The 11,969-nt window shown below is 34.9% G+C and overlaps 1 protein-coding gene across 1 annotated transcript in view; it reads right to left on the bottom strand.

Moving 5' to 3' along the window:
- Positions 1-4,060: 4,060 nt before the first annotated feature.
- The window catches only part of LOC127429220 (ephrin-A5-like), a 69,302-nt gene continuing 61,393 nt past the window's right edge, over positions 4,061-11,969 (bottom strand). Inside the window, exons 3-5 of the mRNA XM_051678108.1 lie at positions 7,436-7,501; positions 7,203-7,277; positions 4,061-7,084 (exon numbers count right to left, since the gene is read on the bottom strand). Of these exons, the coding sequence (XP_051534068.1) occupies positions 6,960-7,084; positions 7,203-7,277; positions 7,436-7,501 (266 nt within the window). The 3' untranslated portion in view covers positions 4,061-6,959. The remainder of the gene's footprint in view (positions 7,085-7,202; positions 7,278-7,435; positions 7,502-11,969) is intronic.

The following is an 11,969-nucleotide window of genomic DNA, read 5'->3' as shown; positions in this document are numbered from 1 at the left end:
CCAGGATGAGATGTACACAAAGTGCACCGCACAACAACACGAAGAGGGATGGCTCAGACAAAAACATGATTTACTCATGTTCATGTAATTCCAAACTCCTATAATGTTATCTTCCTTGGAACACAGAAGTAGTCTACATGACGTATGCGCTATATTCCAAGTTTTTAAAGTCAAAACTTTTTGTCAGAAACAGACTGAAATGGCAATCGTTCTCAGCCAAAACGTTTTTCCTATAAGACATAAAGTTTTATTCCTTAAGGGGGCGCTTAATGGCTAAATAAGCCGAATCATCCATGTAGTCCTTTTTTGTGTCTCTGGAGAAATACATGCACCTGAAAGTAATTTTAAAAATCTGATAATTAAAGGGATTCCTACCTGAGGCTGGAAATTTGCCCCAGCAATGGCTATAAAATTTTATATATATATATATATATATATATATTATCATCCAGTAATCTCAACTTTTTTTGACTGGTCATGATTTGAACATACGAAGGGAAATAATAATAATAATAATAATAATATATACACACACACACTTGCAATGTTGTAATCATCTGATCTGAAATTACTGTACATTTTCAAAAAACAATTCACAAGGAAAAACATTATATAATGTGTAGTTGTAGTGCTTTCAATATAGCAAAGGGTGAAAAGAATTTACAAATCACTCCTTTTTGTTTTTATTAGCATTTGTCGTACTGTCCCAACTTATTCAGAATTGGGGATATATATTTATTTATATATGTAACTACTCTATATGTCTGTGTGTGTATGTATATGTATTTATGTATAATATATATATATATATATATATATATATATATATATATATATATATATATATATATATAAACTGTGCAAATGCACCTGAAAGTAATTTAAAAAATCTCATAATTAAAGGGATTCATACATGAGGCTGGAAATTTGCCCCAGCAATAGCTATAAAATTATATATATATTATCATCCAGTAATCTAAAACAAATTTGATTGGTCATGATTTGAACATATGGAAGGAAATAATAATAAGAAGAATAATATACACACACAGCGTGTTGCAATCATCTGATCTGAAATTACTGTACATTTTCAAAAACAATTCACAAGGAAAAACATTATATAATGTGTAGATGTAGTGCTTTCAGTTTAGCAAAGGGTGAATAGAATTTACAAATCACTCCTTTTTGTTTTTATTAGCATTTGTTGTACTGTCCCAACTTATTCAGATTTGGGATATATATATATATATATATATGTACACTACCGATCAAAAGTTTCAAAACACTTGACTGAAATGTTTCTCATGATCTTAAAAATCTTTTGATCTAAAGGTGTATGCTTAAATGTTTGAAATTACTTTTGTAGACAAAAATATAATTGTGCCATCATATGAATTTATTTCATTATAAAAATAAAATTTAATTAAAAAATAAAAGTTTTTGAAATGGATGACTTGGACCAAATAATAAAGAAAAGCAGCCGATAAGTGCCCAACTTAGATGGGAACTCCTTCAAAAGCATCCCAGGGTGATACCTCAAGAAGTTGGTTGTGAAAATGTCAAGAGTACGTGTCTAGGCAAAGGGTGACTACTTTGAAGATGCTAAAATATAACACAGTTTTGATTTATTTTGGATTTTTGTAGTCACAACCTAATTCCCATAGTTCCATTTATGTTATTCCTTAGTTTTGATGACTTCACTATTATTTTAAAATATGAAAAAAAAAAAAAAAAAAGATTATAATAAAGAATGAGTGTTTCAAAACTTTTGACCAGTAGTGTGTGTGTGTGTGTGTGTGTATACAGGGTTGGGAGGGTTGGGAGGGTTACTTTTGAAATGTATTCCACTACAGATTACAGAATACATGCTGAAAAATGTAATTTGTAACGTATTCCGTTAGATTACTCAAGGTCAGTAACGCATTCTAAATACTTTGGATTACTTCTTCAGCACTGGTAGATTTTTTCACTTGTTTTGACTATAAAAACTCTGCCAGTACAGTAAGACAAAATACACATGTTAAAAATACATTCTCTGAAAAACCTAAATATCTTATGCAGTGTTGTTTCTAAAACAGGATAAATCAAATTGATCTTGTTTTAAGGATTTTTAGATATTTTTACAGGAAAACAATGAAAAAAATATTATCAGGAATATGGTTTTTGCCCTAATATCAAAGGTCTTACTAGAAAAAAAGAAATTATGATCCAATGTGAATTTTCTTGATAATAACATATGATCGTGCCTTGTAACATGTGAATGTAAAATGGCTAGAAATAGCATTTTAGCTTAGCATAAAGCTGACAATTTACACAAGGTTTATTTCTATTTCTTCTGCTCCAAACTTACTTCAAACTTACTTCTCTGTCTGCTCATATGAATGTAACACATCATAAGAAAGTGTTTCACTGCTGTTCAAATGCACTTTGGATCACATAATTTATATGTATAAATGTTTTCCATCTGAAAGGACTAAATATTAAATGAAACAAATGACAATAAAATGCAAATTAATTCTTTTTGAATGTAACTGTATTCTAAATACCAATGATTTAAACTGTAACTGTAGTGGAATACAGTTACTTATATTTTGTATTTTAAATACGTAATCCTGTTACATGTATTCCGTTACTCCCCAAGCCTGTATATATATATATATATATATATATATATATATATATATATATATATGTACACATTATATACATATATAAACAAATACCCACACACACACACATATATAAACAAATACCCACACACACACACACACACACATATATAAACAAATACCCACACACACACACACACACACACACACATATATATATATATATATATATATATATATATATATATATATATATATATATATATAATTGAGTAATGTGGTGCCCCTGGGCACGTGCCCAATTGATCGTATTGGAAATCTGGCATAATGCTGAGTTTTATAATGATTAAAGGAATAGTTCACCCAAAAATAAGCATTGGAAGGCCTTTTCAAATCATACAACTTTGAGATAAGATAAAGTGATAAAATTTGCAAGACTACTATATTTGCACACTGTCATGGGAAAACTGAGGAAATATCTATTTTAATCTAATATATCTTACGTTTATTTTCACTTAAAACACCTTTGAATTAATCAATTTTATCTTTTCACTAAAATTGTTAGGACAATTTTCATTAAAAAAAAAATCTACATTAAATTGAAAAATAAAGCTACCTTTTTTATCGACATAATTTTGAAATAATTTTAAAAATTAACAAGTACTGATAAAAAAACACATTCACTTAGCACTTTATTAGGAAGACCTGTACACCTACTTATTCATGAGATTATCTAATCAGCCAATCATGTGGCAGCAGTGTAATGCATAAAATCATGCAGATGTGGGCCAGGAGCTTCAGTTAATGTTCACATCAACCATCAGAATGGGGAAAAAAAATGTGATCTCAGTGATTTCGACCGTGGCATGATTGTTGGTGCCAGATGGGCTGGTTTGAGTATTTCTGTAACTGCTGATCTCCTGGGAATTTTACGCACAACAGTCTCTAGAGTTTACTCAGAATGGTGCCAAAAACAAAAAACATCCAGTGAGCGGCAGTTCTGCAGACAGAAACGCCTTGTTGATGAGAGAGTTCAATGGAGAATGGCCAGACTGGTTTGAGCTGACAGAAAGGCTACTGTAACTCTGTACAATTATGGTGAGAAGAATAGCATCTCAGAATGCTATTCTGAGATGCGGGTTGGCAATGTTTTGGTGACATGAGGGGGACCTACACAATATTAGGCAGGTGGTTTTAATGTTGTGGCTGATTGGTGTATATGTATGTGTGTGTGTGTGTGTGTATATGTGGTAACCACTCTGTACAATTGTAGTGAGCAGAATATCATCTCAGAATGCACAACACGTCGAACCTTGAGGTGGATGGGCTACAACAGCAGAAGACCACATTGGGCAAATTATTTGGACCATAGTGTTTGTAATAAAGTGCTCAGTGAGTGTCTGTTTGAAAAAAGAGAGAGAGAGAAAGTGCTTATAACAATGACAAATTTATTTACTCATTTTGTAATTTATTCAAGCTGCTCCAGCAAGTGTATTTACAAACAATGGTATTTGAAGATATAAAAATGTGTCATATTATAATGCAAGTCAGCACTGTACTGTCAGAGACGTCACAGCAAATATCTAATATTCAGGCAACACAGCCAATAAGCTAAAGAAAATTGTGATTTTGACATCACAGTCTTCACAACTGTATGACACAGCAGGTGTGCTATGAATTAACACTGATTCAATTTTTCTGGGACAAAAAGATTAGATGAGAAAATGTAGGAACACAATTGCCTTATGATGAAAAACCCAATAAGACAAGAGCTGAATGAAATATGTTGGCATTTCGTTGTCATTCCTTTGACTTAAAATTCTTCATACGAAAAAGAACCAATGGAAATTGTGGTACCACTTTGAAACGAACAGAATTTGGACAAGAAAATACATGGCAGTCATTTTACAAAAATACTGTTTCCTGAATGAAGTCGATTAATTTGTCCTCCAAGGTTTGTACCTGTGACAGTAAATGGACATCAACATTTCTTCTGGTTGCAACAACAGAGCATTTGGAGCTTTAAAATGCTTCATAGGAGGTAAAAACACACAAATGGGGTTTTAAAAATTGTATTTAAGTAATAATAGTACAGTGGTGCTTTTCAGGAAGTAACAGCACACCCTCCCTATAGTTTTAACAAACATTTAAACATTTGATTGTTACTCAAAAAAAAAAAAAAAAGAAAGAAAGAAAAAAAATGCTTGCAGAGTATTAACAGAGAAAAAACGTGTATTTGATTTCATGGTTCATTGACTACATTATTTCTTAATATCTCATTTATCTCTTCATTCTCTTAATCTCTACACAATATGGTTTGCTCGACAACTTATGGATACATAGCATCCTTAAGACCCATGTGCTCCTGTGTCACCGGTTTAAAAAGAATCCAAATAGCTAGTCTGTGTGAGCAAAATGCAGCCAAAGCCACATATTGTAACAAATGCTTTCGTTATGTGATTTATGACTTTTCCAGTGGAGACAGTTTTCATCAATATATAGATGTGAATGGAAAACCTACTGCAACCAATGACCCTTGCAGTGCATGAAAACCATTCAACCAAACAGTACAGTACAGGCAAATATTTACTGTTTTTGTGTCTGTAAAGCCCATTACTATTGATCCCAGCAGGAGATCTCATCTTTCCCCATCTCGAGCCAAGTTCAGGAGAGTAACGCTAGCCCGTGGCAGAATTGGACACCGCGCTCCTCCCGTGCTACAGTCGATTTTTTAATTCCAGAAATAACCTACATGAGGCCTCGCAGTATGTGGTCTGCGTGCCAAGCACTTTGGACAACATCAAAGAGCCTATTAAATCACATCAGGGTGTCAGCTGCCACCAGTGTGGATGCAACGTTCTGTCAGCGTTCTGCTACTGTTTTAGTAGTTCCCAGATCAGCTTTTAGTTTACACAATTCCGGATTAAAAAATAAATAAAAACAAAAACAAACAAAAAATGACATGGTTGAAATGCATTTTGCTCAAAGAAAGTCCACGTGAGAATTGTGTTTTCAGGATATGAGGAAATAATTTAATTACTTTTCATGCTTGCAAAAATTAAACATAATGTGTAAATTAACAATACTGCTGGCTCATTGTAGACACAATTAAAATGTTAATGCTAATTATTTTGATTACTCAAGGGTAAAAAGTCAGTAAACATTTACAATGCAAAACATTTCCCCCTCTTCCTCCCTACCCCCATGACAATGGACCCCTTTAGGGGGGCCCCTACCATCACTGTGAAGTGTGACAATGGCCCCTGATGGTAATGATATGGATAGCTAATGGTAACGGTCTAAGATTGTTTTTCCCTGATGTCATTTCAAAGATTGACTTGATTCACTAAAATATTAGCCCAAAATCAGAAGTTATACTGTAATGTTGCAATGTAAAATTAATCTTAAAGAGATAAGTTAACTGAAGTCCTGCTACAGGTAGGCATTTTGTGTTCCTTTTTTCATGAATCCCAGCAGATGACTAGCACAACAATGTGTCAAGAGCACAAAGACTGAACAATAAATAAGAAAAAGATGAGTCACCAAAAAAATTAGTATATTCACTCAAACGATTGATCAGTGAGACTCCATACTCTCAAACAAAACATCCATTTTGGCAGCTACACTTAAATTGAGCAGTTTACTTCAAGAACACAACATCCGCCTTTCAGTCCCATACCTGTACACAATGTACAAAACGAGTGCTTATCTTTTTTTTTTTTTTTTTTTTTTTTTTATCTACGAAAACTCTTCAAAAATTGTCACCGTTCACCTGAGCAAGAGTCCACACGGACCCCTCTGGTTTAGATATTAAAAAGCTCCCTGCTCCCCCGTTTTTAGTAGGGATGCTATCAGGCAACAATTGTAGTGTACTTGATTTCTAGAAGAGTCAGCAGTTGAGTCCATAGTGACAAAGTAGTTATATCCCTTAGATAAATTGAGTCCTCTTATTGACAAATCCCTTGGTTGCTCTGTTATAAGACTTCGCTTTTCTGGACGGTAACACTGAAAGCAGTCTTTGTGAAAAGTCATTTTTCTTTCTCTGCCCTCAATTTCAAGGCCCTCTCCGACATTACATAGGAGCATTCAGAGGACACAAACCTATTTTTGTGTGCGTGTGGGTTTTTTGTGTGTACAAGAGGGGGTTTTGGTGGGGTGGGGCCTCAAATTTTTCATTGAAATCCATCCAGTCGTATAGATGAGGAATGAGAAACATTTATAAAGACTTGTAGTGTCTTCTTGCGTGAGGAACTACTTTTCAGTCCAGAGAGAATCTCATATGTTTGTTAAAAGTGCTCGTTCATGAGTCCTTCTCTGTCATGCTTCATATGTGGTTACACATATAGGATGCTATAAAGATGAGAGGGAAGCCAAGAGAACCAGCGCTGAAGCCAACAAGGGCCCTACAGTCTCAACACGCCCAACAGAGTTGACATCACCTCGGGATGGCTCGGCAGATTCATGGCTCGTTCCATCTAAATGGAGGAGGAAAGAGGGATTAGTGAGGGATTATGGAGATGTGCGAAGGAATCTCATGAAACATCTAGACATTACTGATAGTTTTGAATAGGGATGAGCCCTTGACATACGAACCATTATTATTTTCTATCGAGTTAACGTCCCCATCATTGATCTTGATGACACGGTCGTGACTTTTTTCGCAGTTGTCTGTAGGAGAAACATAAAACAGGGTGTTGTCAGGGTGAGGGTTGTGACATCATCTTTAACTCATTGCACTTTCGCAGCAGTGATGTACGATGCAATTGCAGCCTACGTTTTGTCAGAAACCATGCCAGGAAAACTCCTGAGGGGCTTGTAAAACTTACTCGAAGGTCTGACGAAAACTTTCAGCCGCAGGCAGCTCCGTCTTCCATTTTCACTGACTGTAGATGCTGTGGAAACATTTTTAGATAGTCAGTAGTGGGCCCAACTGATCTGTGCAGCACATTGTTTAATAAATCAGAGTTATCTCATTTAGCCTTAGATTTATAAGGAACTAGGCGGTTCACCCCACCCAAAAAACACTCTCATGCTGTAAATTACAATTATAGCTTTCCAAAAAGGTGACAAAACAACATGAACAAAACGAGGCCCGAGGCCATCAGAATTAGAGATCGACACTATTGTTTTTATGAACAGTACAGATTATTATTTTTTGTCCGATTAATGATATGCAGATTTTTGACAATAACAATAATATTATACTACAATAATAAAAATTATAATACTTTTTGTAATAATTATATTCTAAATACTTATTACTAATTTGAATATATTACTATTATTATTATTATTATTATTAGCAATAATAATTGTTAGTATTATTATTAATAGTAATAATATCAATTCATAATTATTGTTATTTATTTGAATATTAATAATTATTATTATAATAATTATATTGTATTATAAATAATGATATTTAAATAATTTTATTATATTAATAATACTAACAATAACACCAATATTAATAATAATAATAGTTGTTATTATTATTCATGTAATTATATTACAAAATATGTATTATTTTCAACTGGGTTTTGGGCTCTCCCTATTATGCCTAAAATGTACACGTTTCTCAATTGAAAATGAATGTCTGTTATGTAGGTAGCTGAGTAATTTATGCAAACAATACATTCAATAATAAAATTCTGTAATAAGTAATTCTAAATTCTAAAATTCTGAATTCTAAACATCATTTCCTGTTGAACACACAGTAATGTAATGACATTGTTTGGTGCTGTTCTTTAGAATTTGTCGGTGTACTTGATATGAAAGAACCAATAACTGATAAGGTAGAAACCTATGAAAATCTGTAAAATAATAATATACAGTATATAATATATTATATATATATATATATATATATATATATATATATATATATATATATATATATATATATATATAACACATACATATACACCAATCAGCCACAACATTAAAAACACCTGCCTAATATTGTGTAGGTCCCCTTCATGCCACCAAAACATCACCAACCCGCATCTCAGAATAGCATTCTGAGATGCTATTCTTCTCACCATAATTGTACTGAGTTACCGTAAACTTTGTCAGTTCAAACCAGTTTGGCCATTCTCTGTTGACCTCTCTCATCAACAAGGTGTTTCCATCTGCAGAACTGCCGCTCCCTGGATGTTTTTTGTTTTTGGCATCATTCTGAGTAAATTCTAGAGACTGTTGTGTGTGAAATTCCCAGGAGATCAGCAGTTACACAAATTCTCAAACCAGCCCATCTGGCACCAACAATCATCCATGCGATTATCTAATCAGCAAATTGTGTGGCAGCAGTGCAGTGCATAAAATCACGCAGATGCGGGTCAGGAGCTTCAGTTAATGTTCACATCAACCATCAGAATGGGGGAAAATGTGATCTCAGTGACTTGGGCCATGGCATGATTGTTGGTGCCAGATGGGCTGGTTTGAGTATTTCTGTAACTGCTGATCTCCTGGGATTTTCACGCACAGCAATCTCTAGTGTATAAAGAATGGTGCCAACAACAAAAAACATCCAGTGAGCGGCAATTCTGTGGAGGAAAATGTCTTGTTGATGAAAGAGGTCAACGGAGAATGGCCAGACTGGTTTGAACTGACAAAGTTTATGGTAACTGCTATTCTGAGATGCGGGTTGGCGATGTTTTGGCAACACAGTATATCAATATATCCTCAAATGTTACCTGCTTTAGCAATTTGTGGCTGTCTACATACAGCACAAAAAGCCTAATTTAAATGATTCCAATGGCACACCAACCTTTTCGGGATGTACCATCAGCATTCATTTCGGTTCTCACTGAAAGGCGTGGGCAGCACTACACTGAATATGCTGTTTCCCCTGTCATCTTACCAATGAGCAATGTTTCTCAATTTGTCCTCTCCATAAAAAAAGCTTATTTTCTGATCGACAGCCTCTCTCTCCACTGTCCTGTCTTTGTGCAGTATGTAATGTAATCTGCCACTGTCAGGAGGCGATGCAAATGAGGACCGAGGGGTGAGGGGGAGGAAAAGGCTTGGTATTTTTCACACAGATCACTTTGGACGTAAAGGTGACTAAGTAATGTGCAATGCATTACACTTAAAAAAATCCCCTTCTTTAAAGCCTCGATGTAATGAGCACGGCTTGCACAAAATGCAATTTCCATATAGCCAATAAAATATGTTCTAAATAATTCAACTGATGAGGCGCCGCTTTCACTGATGTGCATATGTATTCTACAGTGAATTTTTTCCAAGTGGACAAAAAAAAAGAAAAAAAAAAAGGGGTAGGTTGGGAGGACAGTTGGAAAAAGGTAAAACTAATGTTTACATCAAATACTCGTGTCTTTAGCCATTAGTGGTAGGATGAGGAACTGGTCTTCGCCTTTAAATTTGTTTACTGGCAGCTAATATATATTGAACTCTCTGTTTTGGGCACAGAAACCATTAACAGGTTTTACATATTTTTCTGGACAGCAAATTTGTGCAAAATCATCCTGCTTTTCTAAGTCTACTGGTCGTGACCTTTCCATAAGCCTCTTAGACGTTGATTGGTCACTACACACATCAACACCTGCTACTTAAAGCTGTACTGGTGGCTAATAACATCAACAGCTGCAAATGACAGATCACAGGCCGAAAGCCACACCTGCCACTAAAAGCTCTGTAATCAGCTGTGATGATACAAATGACTTCTGTTCAGCCTATTGGCTATTTCACAATAGACCCTGAACTACTGAACTTTACAGTCTCCTCCACACACAAATCTGTGATACTGGCTTGCTGAAGGAATATACAGTGGCCCCAAAAAGTATTTGAACACTTACAAAACACAGACATTTTTTTTAAACATCTTTGCATTATATGATAAAATATTAAACCTAGTGGGGTTTGTTTTTAAAGAAAATAATTTTCAAAGAAATATAGCACAAGCACACTTTTCAAGCAAAACATTTAAAAGTGACATTTGATAGGTTTAAAATGATACAACAATAGATATATTGTTCAAACATATTTCAACACTTTCTGGTTGTCGAACTTGGTGGAAAATGTTCATAGATAATGTGATGAACTGCACCTGTGGTTATTCTGCTTGGACACCTGTGTGAACTAGATGGGAACTGACTTCATACATTTATTTAAAATGATGTACTGTATGAAGGGAGATGCTGACCACTTGGGTAAAAGTAATTGCTAAGTATAGTGAAGTTTTCTAAAAAAAAAAACTTCTAGCAGAAAAGATGACACTTGGTTTGATATTTAGAATTTAAGGCAATGACATTCACACATTTTTAAGTGTGACTTAAATGCCCAAAAGTCTCCAAATACTCTATGGTGCCACTGTATATCTATTGGCTTGAAGGAATATATATCTGTTTAAGACTTTAAACTGACATGCAAGTGTCAAGAAAAAGCTATAATAGGATTTTATCTGTTGCCAGTAAAAAAAATGAAAAAGAAACAAGAGACTTAAAGAATAATATAGGAAGAAAAGAATTATAACTCTTTTCCTCATTAACTGCTGGCTCATCCCTAAGCTAGCCGGCTTTATCATAATGCAGCATGGCCCTTCTAGCTTTGACCCCAATGATTCCTGCTGTGTGGGGTCTCCAGCTGCACTTAATCTGCCCACCGTCTCCCCTCTCATCCGTACAACCTCATGACTGCAAGAAGAGGTTGGGTTAAATCAATGTGCTTATACGCTGTCTACACTGACAAACATGGGGGTTTATGAACCCTTTTTCATGTCCTGCAAGCATATTTAATTTGATTTAGATGAAATTGCTTTTGTCTCATTTATCAAGTCTGGTCTAGTTTGGAGCAGAATCCCAGTGTTGACTGGAAACATCACTTCAGAAATCGGCTGCACATCAAAACCTTGCACTCGGCATTGAATACTAACAACAATATATAAAGGCTGAGAATGTGTTGGCAAAGGTTGCATTGTATGTACATTCACTGAGCACTTTACTAGAAACACTATGGTCCTAATAAAGTGCCAGATGTGGTCTTCTGCTGTTGTAGACCATCCGCCTCAAGGTTCGACGTGTTGTGCATTCTGAGATGCTATGCTGCTCACTACAATTGTACAGAGTGGTTATCTGAGTTACAGTAGCCTTTCTGTCAACTCAAACCAGTCTGGCCATTCTCCAGTGACCTCTGTCATCAACAAGGCATTTCCATCCACAGAACTGCCACTCACTGGATGTTTTTTGTTGTTGCCATCATTCTCTGTACACTCTAGAGACTGTTGTGCGTGAAAATCCCAGGAAATCAGCAGTTACAGAAATACTCAAACCAGCCTGTCTGGCACCAACAGTCAAAATCACTGAGATCAAATTTTTTCCCATTCTGATGGTTGCTGTGCAC

The sequence above is a fragment of the Myxocyprinus asiaticus genome, chromosome 38, assembly GCF_019703515.2.
Source record: "Myxocyprinus asiaticus isolate MX2 ecotype Aquarium Trade chromosome 38, UBuf_Myxa_2, whole genome shotgun sequence".
In the NCBI taxonomy this organism is placed as follows: domain Eukaryota; kingdom Metazoa; phylum Chordata; class Actinopteri; order Cypriniformes; family Catostomidae; genus Myxocyprinus; species Myxocyprinus asiaticus.
This window is presented reverse-complemented; position numbering and strand designations above follow the sequence as displayed.